At 52.2% G+C, this 21,426-nt stretch overlaps 2 protein-coding genes across 9 annotated transcripts in view; one reads left to right on the top strand and one right to left on the bottom strand.

Moving 5' to 3' along the window:
* The window catches only part of PAPLN (papilin, proteoglycan like sulfated glycoprotein), a 33,739-nt gene extending 20,489 nt beyond the window's left edge, over positions 1–13,250 (top strand). Inside the window, exons 16-26 of the mRNA XM_079913562.1 lie at positions 661–787; positions 1,085–1,242; positions 2,274–2,723; positions 3,495–3,632; positions 3,766–3,939; positions 4,140–4,325; positions 4,958–5,095; positions 5,784–5,911; positions 6,018–6,126; positions 8,433–8,599; positions 10,970–13,250. Of these exons, the coding sequence (XP_079769688.1) occupies positions 661–787; positions 1,085–1,242; positions 2,274–2,723; positions 3,495–3,632; positions 3,766–3,939; positions 4,140–4,325; positions 4,958–5,095; positions 5,784–5,911; positions 6,018–6,126; positions 8,433–8,599; positions 10,970–11,112 (1,918 nt within the window). The 3' untranslated portion in view covers positions 11,113–13,250. The remainder of the gene's footprint in view (positions 1–660; positions 788–1,084; positions 1,243–2,273; positions 2,724–3,494; positions 3,633–3,765; positions 3,940–4,139; positions 4,326–4,957; positions 5,096–5,783; positions 5,912–6,017; positions 6,127–8,432; positions 8,600–10,969) is intronic.
* Positions 13,251–13,383: 133 nt separating this feature from the next.
* NUMB (NUMB endocytic adaptor protein) overlaps positions 13,384–21,426 on the bottom strand; it is a 176,915-nt gene continuing 168,872 nt past the window's right edge. For 4 of the 8 annotated variants that reach the window (XM_079906221.1, XM_079906225.1, XM_079906223.1 and 1 more), the window contains 4 exons: positions 21,129–21,422; positions 19,031–19,180; positions 16,639–16,785; positions 13,384–15,485 (listed from right to left, as the gene is read on the bottom strand). In XM_079906221.1, coding sequence (XP_079762347.1) covers positions 14,770–15,485; positions 16,639–16,785; positions 19,031–19,180; positions 21,129–21,422 — 1,307 coding nt within the window. In that variant the 3' untranslated portion in view covers positions 13,384–14,769. The remainder of the gene's footprint in view (positions 15,486–16,638; positions 16,786–19,030; positions 19,181–21,128; positions 21,423–21,426) is intronic. The other 4 variants (XM_079906226.1, XM_079906227.1, XM_079906224.1 and 1 more) reach the window with 3 other exon arrangements.

Here is a 21,426-nt window from a genome sequence, read left to right as displayed (position 1 = left end):
TGCTAAGGGCTGAGATTCGCGCCCAGCAGCCTGGGGGTGGTTCTCAGCTCAGCCGCTTACCGGTTGCGTGCTGGGTGACTTGGGGCAAGTTATTAACCTCTTTGATCTTGGCTTCCTCTGCTGAGAATTGGGAACAATGACAGCCACTGACTGGGGTTCCTGTGAGGCTGAAACGAATCACATGGTGCCTGGCACATAGAAGGTGCTTTGATATGTTCCTTCTTTCACCTTCCTTCCCAGCTCCTGGTTGGTGGAGGTGAACTAAGTGGTGGGCTCCTCTGACACCCTCTTCTGCCCCATCGCCCAACCACTGACATTTTGTAAAAACTCCCTGGGAACCTGGTGTCTGGGCAGGTTCAGGTGCATTTCCCCCTCCTCGGCTTTGTGGTGGGCTGTGTGAGTTGAAGATCTCTCAATTACTAAGGGTTCAGCCCTGCGTATTGTTTTCCTGTCGCCCTCACTGGGAGCCTCTAAGCGGCCAGTGGACATGGCAGAGACTGGGGTTCACAAACCCGTCTCCCACGCGGATCTTCACCCGGTCAGGCCCTGGCTCAGGGAGCTTCAGAGCCCGGATCCTGGGATGCAGGAAGCTCAGGGTCCCTGGTAGGGGTGGGGGTCAGGGCTGGGTGGTGAGGGGAGGGCTGTGTGATGTCTGTCTAGGTTCGGGTGCTGTCCTGACGGGGTGTCTGTGGCCGAGGGGCCCCATCAGGCTGGCTGTGCGAGCTCTTATGGACGCAGCAACACCGGGAACAGGCCACAGTCGAGAGAGGTGGCTTCCACGGTAAGTGTCTGGTCACGTGAGGGGCAGGAGTCCAGCCCCAGAGCCTGCTCAGAGCCACTGCGACCCAGGCTGTGCAGCTTTAGCCTTGCAGAAAGGAGGCCCCTGAAGCCGGCTGGACTGGACCATCCTCTGGAGGGCATAGGGCTTCAGCGACAGGCCTGGGCTGGAGCTGGGGGGTTCAGCCAACATTCTCCTGGCCTCTGATCTGCCCCCAGGGCTGGGGTTATGCTCCGTGTGTTCACTGTTCTGTCCCTCTTCGTGCCATCCTCTACCTGGCAGCCTAGAGTTCCCGCCAAGAGCCAGACTTATTTCCAACTTCCCAACCTTGGGCTTCCTCCCCAGGCCCAGCAGAATGAGCCCAGCGAGTGCCGGGTCTCCCAGTTCGGCTGTTGCTACGACAACATGGCCTCTGCGGTGGGCCCTCTTGGGGAAGGCTGTGTGGGCCAGCCCAGCTACAGTGAGTGGATGCCCCTTCCTGTCCTTCCTGGTGGGTAGGCTCTGGTCCCACTGTGCTCGCCACCCCACCCAGAGCCGAGAACCTTCCTACTGCCTTGGTTATTGCTCTTTTCTTCCACAAATACTTACTGATCACCTACTAGGTGCCGGGCCAGAGAACAGTGCAAGATTATTATCGTGTCCAACAGTTTGCACTTGTCGCCGCCTGGTTGCTTGAGGGAGTTGGGGAGAGTTGTCAGTGGGGATTCCACAGAGAAGGAAGGCTGTGCTGCCCCCGGGGCTCAGCCCCCTCCAGAGACAGGGAGGTCAGGGCTGGGATGGATGGGGTGTCCCCACCCTGCCTGGGATGAGTCCTGGAAGGAGGGCTGTGAGGCGGGTGCATGGGTGGAGTGCCAGGGACCATCACAGGGACGTTGGAAGCCAGGTGGGCTGCTGGGCTGAGTCTGCAGGGGGCTGGGCACCTGGATGGGCTTTAAGCAGGGGCCAGCGTGGTCACATCTGAATGCGGAGAGGGAGCAGGCTGTGCCTGGGAGGAGGGTGATTGTTATGGGCAGGCTGGGGGCTGGAGAAGATTCAGAGCTGGTGAAGGGCCCTGGGAACAAGGGTGGGCCCCTCACTGGGCATCTTCACAGGCCTTTGGGGGCTCAGGGCTGGGTCCTCATTGTGAGCTAAGCACAGCAAGGTTTGGCCCTGGGGTTGCTCTGTGTGCGCCCTTGGGGCCTGGGTCAGGTGGGGAAGAGCACGAGGGAGCCTGTCCGGGGAGCTCATGGCCCTGACCTTTGGACGGCTCTAGTTCTGGGGGTGGAGGTGGACGGGGATGATTGTGGAGGCTGCTGGGTTCCCAGCCCAGGGCAGGTCTGGGCAGTGAACAGACTGTCCCCAGGGCTGGTCAGGGGCCCAGTGTAGATGTGCTCCGTACCCTGGGAAGGGCCTCACTCCTACGTCCTGGGCAGCGTTTGCAGCTTCGTTACTGGGTCTCGGTGACCTGCGTCCTCCCTGCCCCCTCAGTGTACCCTGTGCGGTGCCTACTGCCCAGTGCCCATGGCTCCTGCACGGACTGGGCCGCCCGCTGGTACTTCATCGCCTCCGTGGGCCAGTGTAACCGTTTCTGGTATGGTGGCTGCCATGGCAACGCCAATAACTTTGCCTCAGAGGAGGAGTGTGTGAGCAGCTGCCGGGGACCCCAACATGGGCCCCGCCGACACGACCCCGGGGCCTCTGGCCAAAGCACCCATAGAGACAGTGGCGGCAGCGGTCCTGGGGACCAGCAGGAGGCCAGCCGGCACGGGGCGGGGCCTGTTGTCCAGAGAAAGCCCTTGCCTTCCGGTGGCCTCTGGAGGCAAGATCAAGAGCCTGGGCCGGGGGCCGTGGACCACAGACAGGCCTTTGGAGAAGGGCCCCAGGGCCAGGAGCTTGGGCCCAGTGCTGCTGGACTGGGCGGAGACGCAGGACCACCAGTGCCACCTTCCCACAGCTCCTCCTACAGGTGAGGCCCACCTTCCCCAGGTGGGATGGGGGATTAGGGACCCAGGCCCAAGGGCTGAGCCTTTTGGAGCTAAAACCCTGAGGTCAGCTGGGCCCCCCTCCGTCCCTAACCTGGAATCTTCCAAACAGCCCAGACTGGAGGGCCTTGCTACCATCATTCTACAGATGGGGAAGCTCAGGCTTTGGAGATATGAGACTTGCTTAGGGTCAGGCAATCGGTGGATGGTGGTGCCTAGACTCTCCAGCAGATCTTGCCGGTATAGCCCAGGGCCTGTCTAGTTGAGGCCTAGGTTATAAGCTTCATGACCTTTGGCAAGTCATCCAAATTCTCGAAGCCTCAGTTTCTTGCCCTGTAAAGTGGTGATGTGATCTCATAGGTTTAATGTGGGTCTCATTTGTTGTTAGTCTTGTGACTGTCATATTAATGAGATTTGGGAAGATTAAAAACAAAATAAATAAAACTTTGAATTCCAAAGGGATCAGGCATGTGTTTAGCTCCCCATGGGAACCTGGTGTTGCTTCTCTCCCAGCCTCTCCATTCCCTGGGCTCTGTGCCTATTCTGTGCTCTGGCAGGAACAGGTTGAGGTAGCAATGCCTGGGGATAGTGGGGGGGGGGAGGGCGGATTCCTGAGTCCTCGGGCTTCTGGAGCTTGGCTTCCCCTGGGACCCTCTGGCCCCACCGGTGCCCAGGACGGGATGGGCACCAAGCTTTCTGTGTGGTGAAGTCCCTGGTCCCGGCACTCATGCAGACCCTCCCTCCCACCTTTCCAGGATCACCCTGGCAGGCTCGGAGCTCTCCCTGGTACAGGTGGCCTTGGGGCAGCTGGTGCGGCTCTTCTGCCCAGATGACAGCTCCCTGGACCCCCACGCCAGGTGGCAGAAAGACGGGCGGCCGATCTCCTCTGCCAGGTGTGTGCAGCCTGCACAGCCCCTCTGATCTCCTGGGACGGGCGGGTGAGTGTGGGGCGACGGCGCCTCTTATAGGAGCCAGGCTCATCGTTGCCTCAGGAGCCCAGAGCTCAAGCGCCTTCTCTTCATTCAGGCACCAGCTGCAGCCCGATGGCTCCCTGGTCATCAGCCCCCTGCGGGCAGAGGACACTGGCACCTACAGCTGTGGCAGCACCAGGCCAGACCGTGGCTCTCAGAAGATCCAGCTTCGCATCACAGGTCTCTGTCCCCACCCCCCCGCAGTGGGTCTCATGGGCCCCGGGGTGGGGTACCGGCCGGGAGGGCCTGGGCCGGGGGGCCTCGACACTGGAGGACTAGTGTTTCCTTGGGCCAAGGCCTCCTGGTGGCAGGGACCACATGCTCCAGCTGGGCTGGGGCAGATGTGTTGCCCCTCGTGGCCCTCATTTCTCCATTGGTTCCCCGCGGGCCCCATGGCCCACCCTTCCTTCCACCCCCTTCTCCCCACAGCTCACCCCTTGCTTCTCCTTGCCTCATGACAGGGGGTGACGTGGCCGTGATTCCTGAGGCTGAACCAAGGCACTTCCCTCAGGCCAGGGACCCAGCCCAGGGCCACAGTCCTCGGGACCCCAGCCTAGGGGGCGGTTCTGGGGGCCGGGGGGCCGTCTCCTCCTCGCACCCATGGCCCACAAGCAGGTAACAGTGTGCAGTGCTGTCTCGCTCTTGGTCTGCCCCACTGAGGCCGGGGTTAGGGGAGGTCTTGGGGAGAGCAGGGGGAGGGTGGGTGGTCCCAGGCCAACGTGTGCTGTGAGCGGGCTTGCTGGTGCCTGCTCAGGGCTCTGTGAGGGGAGGGCTGGGGAAGCATGGCTCCCGGAGCTCAGCTTCTGGAGGAGGAAGGGGACCCCGCCCACCACCCTGAGTCGTGGGGAACGGAGCCAGGGCCTGGCCCAGGCCTCAGGAGCCGAGGGAGGGGAGGACACCGGCAGCTAGAGGGCCTGAGAAGGCCTTGAAGAAGGGCAGTTTACGGAGGGGACGCAGAGAGCTGGGGGTGCCCAAGTCAAGGACCTGGAGGCAGATGCGCAGGTCGGTCGGGCGGGGGACAGTCGGAGGTTCTGGGTGGGGAGGTGAGATAAGCCACAGGTGTCTTTTAGACCTGGTCCAAGATGTCCCAACCGGAACAAAGGGGTGATGTTGGGAAGCGGAATCTGGCTGGAGAGGGGGAAGGGGCCCACGAGGCTGTGCGGAGGTCCCGTCCCCTGACGTGGGTGGGAGTGGGGGAGAGGCAGCTGCAAGGACCCCCTCACGGCCGTGGGGTGCTTGCTCTGCAGGCTGCGTCTGGACCGGCACCAGCCTGGGGTGGTGGACGCCCATCCAGGCCAGCAGATCCGGCTGACCTGTCGTGCTGAGGGCTTCCCACCCACAAGCGTCGAGTGGCAGAGAGATGGGCAGCCCCTCTCTTCTCCCAGGTTCGTTCAGCTCCTTTCCCCTCCCGCCTGGCCGGCCTCCAGCCGCACCCCCACTGGGGGAGGGAGCTGCAGGTGCCCCCTGGTCCTGAGGAGGACCCCAGGGCCCCTTGAGGGTTGGAGCTGTGGCGTCGGGCTCCTCGGGCAGACCGCATTTGGGTCTCTGGGCCTTTCTGGACTGTGGTTAGCGGACAGAAGGGCCTGCTAACAGAGGTGACAGCAGAGCGAGGAAACAGAGGCGGACACACTTCTGGCCGTAATCCCAAGGGCTCACGTTTACTGGGCCCGTTCGGAGGTGAGGCTTTTCTCCTCCTATGACCTGCAGAGGAGACCAAATAGGTGGGTGCTAGTTCATCCCCATTTGACATGCGCAAGCTGAACACCACACAGCTCCTAAGTGGTAGAACCAGAACCGAGCCTAGTAAACAAGTGTAGCAAAAACTAGAAACCCAAGCCAGAATTATTTTGTATCAGAAAACTTGACTTGTTTATTCAGGCTCTAAAGTCAGGCATCTTTAAGGAGAGTGCCAGCAGCTGGAGGGCCTGAGGGCTGGAGGCCTACTGGCCCTTGGTCAGATCCCAGTGACAGCAGGGGCTGCTCAGCCTCTCACCAGGGGAGGGAAGATCCTGCCCCTCCTGCCCCCTGCCGGGCACCTTGGGGTGGGGACACCTGATTGTGCTTGGCCCCCAGACACCAGCTGCAGTCCGACGGCTCCCTGGTCATCAGCCGCGTGGCTGTGGAAGATGGAGGCTTCTATACCTGTGTTGCAGTCAATGGGCAGGACCGAGACCAGCGCTGGGTCCAGCTCAGAGTTCTGGGTAAGGCGGCAGTCCCGGGCGGGAGGGTGAGTGTGGCCGGTGGCCTCTGAGGTCAGGTGGGCCAGGATGGGCGTGGTGGCTGACAGTGCCCCCTCCTTGGGCCCAGGGGAGCTGACAATCACAGGGCTGCCCTCTACGGTGATGGTGCCAGAAGGTGACACGGCCAGGCTGCTGTGTGCGGTGGCGGGCGAAAGCGTGAACATCAGATGGTCCAGGTAAGGCTCTGCTCCAGGCAGGCCTGGCCCTCGGGCCCTCGTACCTGAGGTGGTACAGCCCAGACAGAGGGGGTGCACCTTCCTGCGGGATGCTGCGGTCACCACTGCCCCCTCCCCTTATTCTTCCACTCCTGCCTCCCGGCCTGGTGTCAGGGAAGGGGCCACAGCGCCCTCATACCGACGCCCGGAAGCCCCCTGGGACTGCTCTTTTCTGTTGGTCGGGCTACCCCGGGTTTCTCAACCTCGGCACTATTGAGATTTTGGGCTGACACGTTCGTCTGTTGGGGTGCACTGGAGGACATCTAGCAGCATCCAGGCCATCTACCTGCCAGATGCCAGTGGCACTCCCTCCCAAGTCATGGCAATAAAAAGTCTCCAGATGTTGCCAAATGTCTCCTGGGTGACAGAATCTCCACTGGCGTTGAGAAACCCTGGGCTGCACATAGCTTTGAGGACTTCAGTGGTCTTTCACCCCAAATCTGTTGGTCTTTTATTCATTCAGCGTTTTTTTGCCCACTTCCTCCTTGCAGTATGTCAGGACTAGGCTAGGCTCTGGGGATCCTGGGGTAATCTGAGTCCCCCAAAAACTCCCAGGCAGGAGATGGCCCAGTGTCCCCCAGGCTCCAGAGGTTTGCCTTAAGTGCGTCTGTGTACAGTGGGGTGAGGCTGTCTCCTGCCTGGGAGAATGGATGAAGGGAAGGATGTTCTTGGTCAAGCCTCAAGGGTGAGTATTGGAGCGATGATGCCAGGATGGGAATGGGCCTGCACACTGGCAGGAACGGTGAGGGGCACGGAGGTCAGCTGCCTCTCTGTGGCCTTGATGCCAGGGAAGGTGGTGGGAGCCTCTGCAGGCTTCTCAGCTGGTGCCCTCAGCCGGCCCTGCCCTGATCAGCTGTGGCTGTGATTATCCTATCAGGCCTGGAGCTTCCCAGCAGCAAACATGCTCAGGACACCCCTCTTCAAAACAAACAAACATAAACACACCCTCCTCTGACCCAGTGTTTCCCTGCAGTGGGGTCCTATATTGCGTCCCCTTCATGCACGGCTGTTCACATTATCTTGGTCTGCTCACCTCCCTGCTGGCAGCTCAGCCCTTGCCCCGGGGCTCCACCCCCGCACCCCCATGCCAGGGACACTGCCCTGACCGAGGTCACCAGTACCTCCCTGTTCCTCAGTCCTTGAACAGACTCAGTCCCACATGACCTGCAGTCTCCTTCCTGCTTCTCCGGCCGCAGCTTCTGTTTTACTGGCCCGCTCATCACATCCCTCTCTCTGAGAGGCTCTTGTACCTTGAGGTCTGTCCTTGGTCCTCGGTCCTCGGCTCTTCTCTAACTTCACCTTGGGTAGCCCTGTAGACATGAAGTTTCCAGGACCATCACTGCTGAGACACTACCTGGGTCCAGACCTCAAACCTGATGGCTCCTGGTGTCTCAGAGCACCCGAAATGCGAAATGGGGGAAAATAACCTCACCATTCACTCCTCATCCTGCCCTGGGTCTCCCCACGGTGGAGGTGCACCACCACTGCCCAGTAACCAAGCTACCTTGGTAGCTTGGAACCTGCTACCCTTGATCTTTCTCCCCCACCTCTGACCCTCACCCAGGTCCCTTTGCTTTACTGTCTGTCTCGTCAACCTGTGTGCACACCTGCGGCAGCCACTCACCTGGCCTCTGCCCTCGGGCTCGTCCCTGCCCCACGCTGCGGTTGGTGATCCTTTCCAAGCACACGTGGCGTTGTCAGTCCTGCTCAGCTCACACCCCTCGCTTACCCCCAGGATCCGGTCCGGACTCCTGACAGGAGCCGTGCGCACTTCCTCCCACGCCCACTCTCCTCGCTGCGGCCATGGCCTTCCTTCAAACCCCCGGGTCCCCGTGTCCTCCTGTCAGCCAGCCGCTCCTCCTCACCCTCAGGTCAGGCCTCGGCCAGCTGTCCTCCTTAGGGAAGGCTCCCCTACCACCTGCACCCCGCCCCACCTCGCTGGAGGCAGGATGCTCGTGTCCTTCATCCCGCTGCTTAGAGGACCTCTGTGGACGAAGAGGGAGAGAGACTCCTGTGGGGATAAGGGGCAGATCTGCAGTCACTTAGATCAGCTGGTGTGAGTCCACCTCACTTCCAAGGTATTTTGCTTTGGCGTTGCTGGTCTATCATCTTGGTACCAGACCCATCCCTTCCTTAAGGTGAGGGGCTGCAAAGAGGGAGTCGTTGGCTCTGGAGTGGCCTTGGATCACCACCTCCCCCTGGCCCCGCGAGGGCTGGCACAGCTTCCCAGGGCCTGGACAGCTCTCCCAGTGTCCTCTCCCCCCTAGGAATGGGCTGCCGGTGCGGGCCGATGGCCACCGTGTCCACCAGTCCCCGGATGGCACACTGCTGATCCACAACCTGCAGGCCAGGGACGAGGGCTCCTACACATGCAGCGCCTACCGTGGAAGCCAGGCGGTCAGCCGCAGCACCGAGGTGAAGGTGGTCCCGCCGGGTAAGGAAGGCCTACCCCAGGCATCTGCTTGTCCTTGAGAGCTGGCTGCTTGCTGCAGAATGCGGAGGGGGCAGGCTCTGCAGTCCAGGGGACTCAACTCCAAGTCCTGCCTCACCTTGCCAGTTCCTGGTAGTGTGACTTGGAGCAGGCCAGTTATCATGGGGCTTGAAACAGCCTGGGAGAGAACTGCCAGGGCCTTTCCGTGCTGGTCAGCCTGGATGGTCAGGCCTGGCTACCTCCTGTCTGTGGGGCTGAGGCTGGAATTGGCCAGGCTAAAGGTTGAAGTCTGGTAGAAATGTTGCTTAGTGAGCGGGACTGACAGTGGGCTTCCAGTCTGAGCTCCTTCAGACAGCAACTGGGCCGCACACGTCCCAGGGCCCAGCGCAGTGTCTGCATCACCAGGTGCTCAGAGACTCAGTGATGGAGTACGTGCCTGCGTGAAGGCGTTGCCTTGGCCAAAGCACCGTCCTGTAGGGGCCACTTTTCACCTCTGTCCTGCCCAGCAAATAGATCCTTGTCTGTGTATTTACCAAACTTACGAGACTTGAGACAGGGCCAGAAGGCAGATTTATGAGAGAAGGAGAGCTGTTAGGAGGATCCAGATGGGCATGTTTGTGATTAGCTATAGACATGTCTACCTGGGAAGCTAAATTGTAATTAGAAATTTGGTTGATGCTGAAGTTTGGTGGGGCTCCTGATGTGGTGTGACGTGACTGCCTTCCTGGATAGGACACTATGGCCTCAGTCCAGCTGCCTTTCTCCCGCTCCGTCAGATGAGCGTTGCTAATCTTACTTTTTTTGTGTGTGGGCGGTGGGGGGGACCTTTCTTGATGAGAAGCTATCTCTCTCCCTCCTTTAACAGTGTTCGTTCCATCGATTAGGCTGCATGTTATCTGCTGTTACCCATGTAAGCTTTTTGTAGCATTTCACTGCTTGAGGCTGTCTCACTGTGCCCTATTCGTGGTTTGGTGGCATGTTGGAACTGCAGTGTTCGAATCAGGGTGGGGGGCCTTGAGCTAGTCACACTCTGGTGTAAGGGACATACTTCTACTGTGAAGACCTCTCAAGCTTTTTGCCTAAAAGTTTAGGGTGAGAAACAGAAAATATCGTAGGGTTAAAACATAGCGGGGGACGGTCACTCACACTACTCTAAGTGAGTGGGAATGCTATGGGGCAAAACAGTTACATGCGCACATTCTAGCCATGGTTACTATGTGCCCCAGGTGCTATTATTATCTCCACTTCAGATAAGAAAACTGAGAAACAGAGAGCTTAAGTAATATTAATTTGCCCAGAGACCCCCGGCTAGAAGTGGCAGAGCCATGATGGCGCCCAGGCAACCAGCGTGCTTCACCAGCAAGTCCAGCACCTCCTCACCTCTGGCCGTGATGGGTCCAAGGGCTGCAATGGCTGAGATAAAGTTGATACCAAAGTTATGATTTTTAAGAATAGGCATAGGTGGCTTGCTCTTTATGTAAACGTAAGTAGTTCATACTCTTGTATTATTGGTATTACTTTATACAGCCGTCCACTTGTTAGGTATGGTCTTTCAGTTGTATTTTAGGAGGGAGCAGGGGAGAGGGCATGGAGTAGGCCATCCCCAGCCCCGTGAAATGACTTCAGGGAGGTGCTGCTCAGGCCTAAGCCAAGCTGAGTCATAAGAGCCCCTTCCAGAAAGAAAAGGCCACTTCAGTGCTAAGATGAAGCAGCAGGATGAAACTCTCACAGGGATTTATAAGATACTGAAGCTTCCAGTAAATTCAGAGGGGGAGGCAACCAGCACTTTGTGCTCGATGTAGTCTCAGTGCCACAGTTCACAGCCTGTCCTCCTGTCACCTTGCCTAATACTCTTTGCTGTCTCCGGGGGAAGTGGAAAAATTGGAAAGATGGGGAACTAAGTGACTAAGCTGGGGCTATTGAAGGCACAAGACTTTTGAGGTAGGAGGAAACCAGTAGTGAAAGAGAACACAGCCTTTGCCGACTCAATTGTGCTTAGGGCTGACCCTGCTCTCTCTTCTGCCCCATCTACAGGCTGCAACAGTGTCGTCCAGCTCTTGGGGTCTCAATGGTCAGGGCAGGGGGTTAACTTCCAGAGATGTTTAATCGTCCAGGCAGTCAATATTTGGGAGTCTGTGATGGGCTGTGCACTGGGCGGAAGCTGCAAAAGAATGGGAGGACAACTGCATGCTGAAGTGAGGCCAGTGACAATGGAAACTGAGAGCCCTCCCATAGCTGTACATACAGGTGTCACAAGGTTACAGTGTGACAGCACTTTCCTTTCAGGGAAACGAAATGAAATGAAATAGTAGGGGAGAGTTCTCAGCCTACACAGAGCTTTCTTACCACCCCCTCTCCCCCGCTGTCTTGCAGCACTGGCCACCGTGCCGAGGGACCCTGGCAGGGAGTGCATCGACCAGCCGGAGCTGGCCAACTGTGATTTGATCCTGCAGGCCCGGCTCTGCGGCAATGAGTACTACTCCAGCTTCTGCTGTGCCAGCTGTTCCCGGGTCTAGCCTCCTGCTCAGCCCATCTGGCAGCAGGGATACAACTCACAGGGCTGGGAGAAGGGGAGACAGGCTCTCAGTCTCCCCTGTCTGGCTGGCAAAGGGAGTTCTCCTCCGGAGACACTGGCCTCTTCAAAGCTGCTCCGGCAGTTGAGCACCAGCGGCAGCCTCCCTCTGTAGTCCCAGCAGTGTTTGCTTCTCTGACGTACCACAAGCGCCTGCTGAGTTGTCAAGAAGAAGCATCTATTTGGATAAGGACATCCTTCACTTTACAACTTCCCTCTAAAATTTGTTACACAGGATCAGTTCACTGTGTTTTAAAGAAAGCCACCAGGGTTCTCACTTCATTTAAAGCTGTGTGGGGAGGTGTGTAATGATCTCAAAGTTAATACCTATCTTCTACGGGAACACTAACTCCTGTTGTGTCAGGGAAGCATACTTTGATAGAACTAGGTCTCATCTGGGGTCCAAACAGCGGTTCATTGCTCTAGCCTCTCTCGCCCTTCTAGGTAGTATAGCAACCAGCTTCAAATCCCATCTGTGCATATGGTCATTAATAGCATGATGTTTGTGAAAACTGTCGACGAAGTGGAATATAAATGAAAGGCCCAGTATAGGGATTTGGGATGAAACAGCAGCCACTGCATCATTATCTGCGTATGAAAGAACTAGAAAAGCGCCTTCCTTTCATCAAGAGGCTGGATGGAGCCTTCCTCCCGAGGCAGACATGCAAAGCCAAGCCGTGAGGATCGTCTCACACCTGCAGGGAGCAGGTGAGCCTGTTCGGTGCAGTGACCACCAAGGAGCCTCTCCTCCTCAAGCCAGTATGTCTGATGCAAAATACTTGCTGCCAGATAAAAAGCAGACTGTTGGGCTTCCCTGGTGGAGCAGTGGTTAAGGATCCGCCTGCCAATGCAGGGGACGCAGGTCTGAGCCCTGGTCCAGGAAGATCCCACATGCTGCAGAGCAACTAAGCCCGCGAGCCACAACTACTGAAGCCCGTGTGCCTAGAGCCCGTGCTCCGCGACAAGAGAAGCCACCGCAATGAGAAGCCCATGCACCGCAACAGAGAGTAGCCCCTGCTCGCTGCAACTAGAGAAAGCCTGTGTTGCAGCAACAAAGATCCAACTCAGCCAAAAATAAATAATAAAACAAAAACACTATTATAAAAAACAGCACCAGCAGGATGGGGGGGAACCAATGGAGTGGAGGGCAATGTAATACAGGGAAGTGGTTTCAGAAATGGTTTGAGTTGGAAGAGGTCATTCTTCCTCTCTTGGAGCCTCTTAATTCCTTGCTGCTAAATCAAGAGGCCTAGTTTCAGTGAGTTTCCGAGTTTCTTTCCACTTTAACCTTCTACACATCCTCCAGAGGACTGGCTGGGCCTAGTAACAGAGGTTATTCTGGGACACAAGAAAGACAGGCATTACAGGGAAAGGTGACTTTTTTATTACCAACACACTGGCTGGAAAAGACAAACAGCTGCATCATGGGTGAGTGATACTTCTTCTTGGTCTACCTCTCATTCAACAAAAGAAATGTGGTGGCACAGGTCTTTTTTTCATTTTTAAAAAAATATTGAGGTGCATCCCTTTCCCTAACCATGGCTGGTTTTGCTGTAGAAATTGGAAAATAAGGGCTACCTTCTTGGACTCCCCCGTTCTTTAGTTAAACTAGTATTTGGCAAATTTGTGACACACTTCAGAAGGTAAGTTTGAGGTAGGTTAGTTCTTGGAACTAGTCACAGAGTAGTGGGGTAAGGTTAGAGGTGAGAGTAAAACTCAACCTAGACCGGTGGTTCTCAACCTTCTTCCATACTGGGAGCTTTTTAAAAAACTGAACCTGGGGTTCTACTCTCCAGAGATTTTGATTTAATTGGCCAGGCATGAGGATTTTAAAATCTCCCAGATGATTCTAATACGTATTCAAAGTTGGAAATCACTGCTCCAGCCCAACTTCTCAGAATGTGAATCTCGTCACAATGCAGATCCTGACTAGGTCTGGGGTCGGCTGAGGTTCTGTATCTCTAACCAGCTGCCAGGTTGAAGTCTGCACTTTGAGCAAGAAGAATCTGACATCAGAGATGCGCTTAGGAACAACCAAAGCCTAAAGTGTGGATACAAATATGAATTTTAAGAATATACTAATCCCGGTGAAAGATTTTCTAGCCATCAACCTAGAAATCTGTGGCGGCAGTAGAATGGAGAGATGACAAGACCAAAAAGAACCAAAACTCACTTGCTAATAAAGGGGAAAGAATAGCCCTTCATGGCCAAAAGCTTCTACCACGAACATTTATTTCTGTTAAAGCAGATTATAAATTCTCATCAGTACAAATATATATAACTTACATTTGATTGTAAGGCCGACGTTCAAAAGTAAAAATGAGATGGGATCTCACGTTGTTACCAGAGGTCAAGTGGCTGCAACTGGCAAATGGGATGTTCTGCTCACTGGGAGGGAGAGGGATGGACACACACACCCCCACATGCACACGCACAAGCAGTGCTAATAAAACTAGAACCTCCATCCCCACAAAACTCGTGGGAACAAAACTTACTTAAAGCAAAACCCACCAAGACCTACATGACAAACCAACACAGTAACCTGTGTTCCTGTCTATGGATATGATTATGTCATTGTCACCTTAGTGTTAAAACAAAGTAAAGGATTAACATAAGGAAACTGCAGCAATATATAGAAGAAAATACATATTCTCTATTTAGATTGATTCCATTAAAATAATGACATTAGAATTTCTTTATAGGTTTAAAACCAGGACAATACTGCTCACTCTTTATTTAAAACTACAACCTAGTTGACTATATTGGTCATAAGCATGATTGTTGTTGCAATGTGCTACTTACAGTAAATGATACCAAGTAAGCTAGGGATCCCGTCTGCAACTTCCAACCCTTCCTCTTTTTACTTCAATAGGCATAATGATAAATCAATCTTATGTACAATTTCTTACAGCTAACCCTTTACCTTTGGCAAGATTACTTACAACTCATACAACTTTTTAATAGTGAGAACTATTTAAAATATTCTAAATGCATAAAAATAAAGATTTTGGCTTTTTGATATATATTTATAATATTTATTCTTACTCAAAATGGAAGCTCAACTTTACCCCTAAAATATAGCTCTGCTGGGCGGCTCCTGATGTGCCCTCCTGGGAATTCTGGCAGCACAGCCTGCCTCTTGTCCCCAGCCCAAGCACAGGCCACTTTGTTTTTGATCTTTAAGACAGGCCAGTACTGAGAGAGGAGGCAGGTGAATGGCCTGAAAAACAAAGGGAGATCGTTTTGCTTCCCGTTGTGTTTTATATTCCAGTAAATGTGCTTTGAATACAGGTTCCTGTTCAGATACTTCTGCCTCTCTGTTGCCAGAGATTTGTGAGGGCCTGAGGGAGGAAGAGGGGGGCAGAGGGTAACATTTCCTTAAATTCTTTAGTCTAACTGCAAGACAGCTCTTCTCTAGGAATGGTTTTCTCCACTTTTTTCAATCACTCCTTCAGCACTCTATGCCTGGACATGCTCCTGGGGACCTTTGGGATTAGTGAAAAGCATACTGGTTGGGAACACAAAGTCCCCTTTGCTCCTTTGACCTCCACCCTCCGCCCTTGCCTAAGTACAGACAAAATACGTAAACCATAAGGACTGCTTAAAGTTCAATTTCAAAAGTCTTCTGTAAGTCACTGGAGAAAGGGTTGGTGGGGGAGGGGTTAGTACGCTGCTTGGACTTGCTTTCTAATGCGGCCCACTGGGCTTCGAAATGATCCACTGGGCAGGTGCCTGCAGGAACCTCTGTGTGCTTGTCTCCTGAGGCCAACCTGCCATCGTCTACACCATTGAAAGCTGCAGAACCGTTGAGGTGCTGAGCAGGAGGCTTAAAGAAGGGACTGGCAGTAGCACTGCTTGTCTCGTACTGAGGGAATGTCTGCTGCTTGACCAGGTTGGGAGACTGATGGGGTTGGGCAGCCTGAGGGTGGCCTGCAGTGCCAAACACGTTGGCAACCATCTGGGAGGGAGTGATGCCCACCACAGGCACATTAGGGGCTGGATAGGTCATCCCGTTAGCCACAGGATAGGACTGGGCAGGGACAAAGGCTGGTTGCAGGGGTGGGACCACACCCACTGGCACAGGCTGAGAGGTGAGGAATGCATTTCCTTGGAAAGGTGGCGCTGGCTGGGAGATGGCACTGGGTGGAGGAGGTTGGAGAACTGGCTGCAGAGGGGCAGCTGAGGCCTGGGGCTGCTGAGCCCGGACGCACTTGGACACCTCTTCCAACCAGCGGTCAGCCTCAGAGGGAGTGCGTCTGTGACCAGCCTGGAAGAGACCTGGAGAGACAGCACCAGAAGATTGACCCCACTCGGTCCCTGGAACCAAAAAGAGGAAGAGAGGAGAGAATCAGAATTATTAGGGGCTTCTTTCTTCACTGGATAATCTTGGCTATTTGAATGAGCCTAACGTAGAACAAGCCCCCCAGTGGGATATTCTGTGGTTTTGGTAGGTGGGAGGAAAGTCTCTATTACCAGGTTTTGTGGTAGGACAGGGAGAACCCATGAGACCATGTGGCTACCTCAGCCACACTGAGGAGCTGCTAGATATGGCTCAACTGCATCGAACCAAGGCTGCTGGCTGGCATCAGAACCCGTCCCCACCGTTGCTGTGGCCTGCACATACTCTAAAGGGCCTGAGGTAATTTACCTTCTGCTCTAACAGAATGAAAAGAAAATAACCAGTGACTTGGTGCCGTACTTTGTGGCCCCTTCCTGGCTTCCAGACATATGTTGTCTTCCTGGTGAACTGCCTTTAATGTTATTAAGTTTTTTTAAAATGTTCATTACAGAAAAACTAAAAAATATAGAAAAGCAAATACAAGGTGCTTTTTGCAGCCTTTTTTGTAGGCCTGCCATTGTAAGAGGCAGAGTCGTCTCTTCCTGCAGGCATGGCCACGGATCTGCATCCAGGGACAGGCTCTCTGGAGGTGGGGCCCAGGAATCTGGGTATTACGGAGCTCTATGGGTGGTTCTATGGTCCTAAGAACTATCAACCTAACCTCTTTAGTTCCTCTCTGAAGGAACCATCCTTTCTTTTCGTCTTTTTTTAACTGGAGTACTGTTGCTTTACGGTGCTGTGTCATTTTCTGCTGTACAGCAAAGTGAATCAGCCATACGTATACATATATCCCCTCTTTTTGGATTTCCTTCCCATTTAGGTCACCACAGAGCACTGAGTAGAGTTCCCTGTGCTATATGGTAGGTTCTCATTAGTTACCGACTTTATACATAGTAGTAAATATGTGTCAATCCCTATCTCCCCATTCATCCCCTTGCCCCCTTGGTATCCATATGTTTGTTCTCTATGTCTGTGACACCATCCTTTCTTAGTAGTAGTTTATTTCCAAGAGGGATCATACTTTTCCTAAAAGGACTCCTCCCTGGTTCCCACTCAGCTAAATGGCTGATTTTTGAACAAGGGTCACTTATCTGATCCCAGAATCCTCACCATCATCTGTGGTCACCTTACCCGAATGTGTGGCTGCAATTCCCTTGTTAGCAGCATCAGGGGCATAGGCCCAAGGGTTGGTTTCACGCACAGGCATTGCTACGGGTGCTAGAGCAGTATGGGCTGGCTTAGCAGCAAGCACATGGAAGGCTGAGTCAGTGCCATTAGCTACAATGGGAGCAGACAACACCAATGTAGTTAAATTCATGCAAGGTGTACAGGTGGCCCCTTGGAGCTGGGTCAGTCAGGTCAATGTGCAATACTGGTGGAACACATAAAACAGAAAAGTTGGTGTTGGGATAACCATGCCATTTGCAATGGATACACAAACCTTTTGGCAAAGAGGGAATTAGAGGATGTAATTAAAATGGGTGTACTGATAAAGCTGTATGACTCTTTTAGGAAAATACGTGTATGGAGAGAGAGGAAATGAAGACTAGAAAAACAATTTCAGATTAAGTTGAACAGAGCTGCTTTGTATTACAAGCAGGAAAAAGTCTAACTATTCTAAGATACAGCTTAGCCTTCGGCATAATGATATAGACAAAGTATTTTCTTCTCCTACCACTATTCCAAAAGATCAAATTATGCCAACAATAACAACAATGGTTAAATACAATAAGTCCTTATTATGTGCTAGGCACTATGCTAATAGTACTTTAGTGTGCATCATCTCAATTAATTCTCTCAAAACCCCCATATTACAGATGAGAAAAATCAAACTTGGTATATGTTTTCATATGCTTAATAATTTTTTAATTTGCTATAGAATTAATTTCATCTTTTTTAAAGGTTTTTTTCCCCTCAGTAATGTTTGTAATATCTCAAGGCACCTACTGTTCTTTCCTGTCTCCCTTTATTAAAATCTCCTAACCCGTGCTCCTTTACTCCAGACATCTATTCCATCACTTTCTATTCCTTAGCCTAGCTCTCTATATTTCATATGGAACAGACAAGCAGGCACCTTCTCCTGCCCTACACCAATCAGTCCCTCTTTAAGACTCAGCGACTATGCTTATGGCATTGGTATGATTTACCCAGGGCTTGCCTAAAAGACTAGCTTATCCACACACTGAGATTCCCTTAAAGGCAGGGAAAGGACTATATTCTATTCAGTTTTGTATACCCACTGCCCTGTAAATAGGCACAGAGTAAGTAGACTGTAACAGGAAGTATATTCAGAAAGACCTGGGTTTAAATCCTGGCTGTGTGATTTGGGCAATTTACTTAACCTCTGTGAGCCTCATTTTCTGTATCTGTGATGCCTACCTCAAAGGGTTGTTGTGAGGATTAAATGAGATGAAAAAATGTATGTCCTTACCATGATGTATGTGGTAGACACTGTGCTAAGTGCCCAATAAATTGTGCCTATTATTATTGGTAGTATAAATATTTGTTAGATGAAATAAAAAGCCACTTGGTGCATATGACTATTAAGGTTTTTTTTTTTTTTTTTTAAAGAGACTCCCTCCTAGAGGAAAAGCATGTTGTAGCTTTTCAATAAGAGCAGGCAAAAAACGTCTCCACAGGAAAACTTTTTCTGAGCTCTCTCCCAAAAGAAATGAAGAAAGATCAACTACAGGAGCTCAAATTCTAAAAGTCTGTAATTTAAGTTATATAGACTCTTTGCTGACCTTTGAGTCAATACCAACTATTAATTCAGTATCTCTGAAAACAACCACTTTTACTAATTCTTCAATGCCACAAAGGCTAATTTTAGGATACTTGTTATGGAAAATGAAATGAACTGAAGTACCTTTTTCTTTATGGGCCTCTTGTGACAGGGTAGAGACTAGATGGGTCCAGTCTTGGTACCACTGATAATTTGGGCCAGATTGTCTTTGTTGTGAGGGTGGCTATTCAGTGTGGCAGTAAACAACACTGAAGGATGTTTACTGCCATGCCTGGCCTCTACCAGGATGTCAACAGTAAGCACCTGCTACCACATTGTGAAACCCAAAAAATGCCTCCAGATAATGGATACCGAATTTTCCCTGAGGGGTCAAAATCACCCCAGGTTGAGAACCACTGTGCTAAAGAAAGCATAAGGCTAGAACCAACTCTGATGACTGCTGTTTCTGGAGAAATGGCTGGATACTCTGACTCTTAACAGTTAAGTAGCAAATAAAGCAGTGGGTTGGGACTATAGATGCTCCTGATAGAATGGGATGAAAGACAGGTAGGTACGTGCAAAATGACAAATGCAGACATCTCAGGAAACAGGAAGGGGAACAAAGCACAAAGACACTGTCAAATAGGGAAATTTAACGATTCCGAGATAATATCAAACAGGGAAATTAGTGGGTATGACCAGGTCTTGGGAAGCTCAGAATGCCAACTTATAGTTAGTGAGCAGTGTCATAAAAGTACTAGTTTCAAAGAGAACAGGTGAGCAGGCTAAGTGGGCACCAACCTTGAAAGGCAGGAGACTGTGGTGCCACCACTGTCACTGGTTTGGTCATTGGGGCGGATGAAAAGGGATCCTCGGAGGGTGTGCTGAAGGCATTGGTGATCTGTGAGCACAGGGAGCTGATACTCTCCGCTTCCCCTTCTACCTCTGGCACTGCAAGACAAACAGAAGATGGCTCCAGACAGCAAAATGGAACGATCCTGAAACAGAACAGCATCACACAAGGTGGCATTTTATACTGAATCTTTTATTTGTGGAAGGAAAAGACTCAACTGTCAGGTGGGGATATAAAAGCAGCTTCAAAAAATTTCCTGACCACTATCCACTGGCTTTTCACATGAGAAGGTATAAAATGATAACAATTCCTGTACTAAGGTCTATCTTCCTCCCTTGCAAATCCCCAGATTTCCTTATTTCCTCTCCTGTGTGACACTGTTGAGAACTTGCTGTTCTCTTTTTGTGCCAAGACGTCCAGTCAGTAAGATCAACCTGTTTGTCTTCCAACCAGGTCCCAAGGCTGTGGTCTGAGTTAAGTTCTGCAACCTTCCAGTGACTCTTGTCAAAAAATGGGTTAAAGTCAGGTGCACCAGTGGGTGCTCAGTCCTTTTCTCTGTAATAAACTACGACAGTGTGATCACTCTCATTCTTCTCCAAAGTACCAAGTACCTGAGCTGTGATAACATGAAAAAGTGAACTGAGGTCCAGGACTCCAGAGGCTTTGTTCTTAACATTGACTCTAGGGGGCTCCCCTGGTGGCGCAGTGGTTAAGAATCTGCCTGCCAACGCAGGGGACACGGATTCGAGCCCTGGTCTGGGAAGATCCCACATGCCATGGAGCAACTAAGCCCATGCGCCACAACTACTGAACCTGCGCTCTAGAGCCCCTGAGCCACATCTACTGAACCTGTGTACCACAACTACTGAAGCCCATGCACCTAGAGCCCGTGCTCCGCCACAAGAGAAGCCACCACAATGACAGGCCTGCGCACTTCAACAAAGAGTAGCCCCTGCTTGCCGCAACTAGAGAAAGCCCGCATGCAGCAATGAAGACCCAACACAGCCAAAAATAAACAAACAAACAAAACAAAAAAAGTGACACTGGGATACTTCTGTGTCACAGAGGAAGCTAATTGTATGTGCTGAACCTCTGTTTGCTCAACTGTGGAAAGAGAATAATCGTTTTTTTTCCCCATCTGCTCCAGAGGGAGACTGAAAATGAGGTACCTGAAGCATCTGGAGTTTCAGTTTTTACAGGAGTTGAGAGGTGAAAAGATCCTCAGTAACCATCTAGTTTAACTGTTCTTTAGGCTGAGTTTTATCCATCAAAGAACTTAACTCTCTGTACTTTTGTACCACCAGCAGTGGGAGTGCCCTATTGAGACAGAGCTTCCTCAGATTCTGTTATAGCACCAGCTCAACATGTCTCAGAGTGAAGTAAAATAGGGCCCAATAAAAGCACTGACCAGATCTGACACTTTAGCTCCGGATCTTATGATGAGGATAGAGCTACCAGGGCTGGCTCAGCTGTACACAGGCCACACAAAGGCCTGTGTGGCAGTTCTGAAAGGTAATGAATATGTGTGAGCAATCCCACTGTCTCTGATGAACAACAGATCTTAGATTTATGCAGGAGACCCGTTTAGAGTTTCCTCCCTATGGAGCCAACCAGCCACAAGGACATTGAGAACTTATCCATTTCTTCTGGTACATCTGACAGTAATGCTATTTAACTGGATGTGTTTCCAAAGCCTTTTAAATTAATTCCCTGCTGGGTCCCAAATGGCAGAATAAGAATGGAAACTTGAGACCCTTGATGTTTGGAAGCAGGTACACTTTCATCAGGACAAATCACAAACCTTGTAGCTCAGGCTGGGAATTCCCATCATGGCTCTGTTACCTATTTGTTGAAGAGAAATGAATGACTCACGTCCCTCTCCATGAATCTCCATTTTCTTCCAATTGGAAATGATACAAGATATGTAACCACCAACCAGCCTCAGAAAGAGGGGTGGCTAGTTTGATGGGATCAGTGACTCCACTGGAAGTGATGGTAACGCTTCAGTGCCAGAGCACCCAGTGAGTTAGGTGGATGCTGCATTACCTGCATTTTTTATGGGGAAATCAGTCTTCCTCTGCATAGTGGAAGGCAACTCGTTGATGCGCAGGGATAGCTGGCGTTTAAAGGGTGACATCTTCTGGCTAAGAGCAGGAAATCCTCGGAAAGAGCCTTGGCGAGCAAGTTGTTCAATTGGTGCGTGCCGGCGTGGGATGGCGTGAGGATTGTTCATCTCCAGAGAGGCAGTAGCATCCGAAGTGGGAGAGGTGGGAGAGGATGGGGATGGGGCAGTGTTGCCAGGGGCCACTGATGAACCAACAACTGTCTTATCTGTTTCAGCTCA

This window comes from Stenella coeruleoalba, assembly GCF_951394435.1.
Source record: "Stenella coeruleoalba genome assembly, chromosome: 2".
NCBI lineage: Eukaryota > Metazoa > Chordata > Mammalia > Artiodactyla > Delphinidae > Stenella > Stenella coeruleoalba.
Note: the sequence above shows the minus strand (reverse complement) of the source record. Positions and strands in the feature narration are given on the sequence as shown.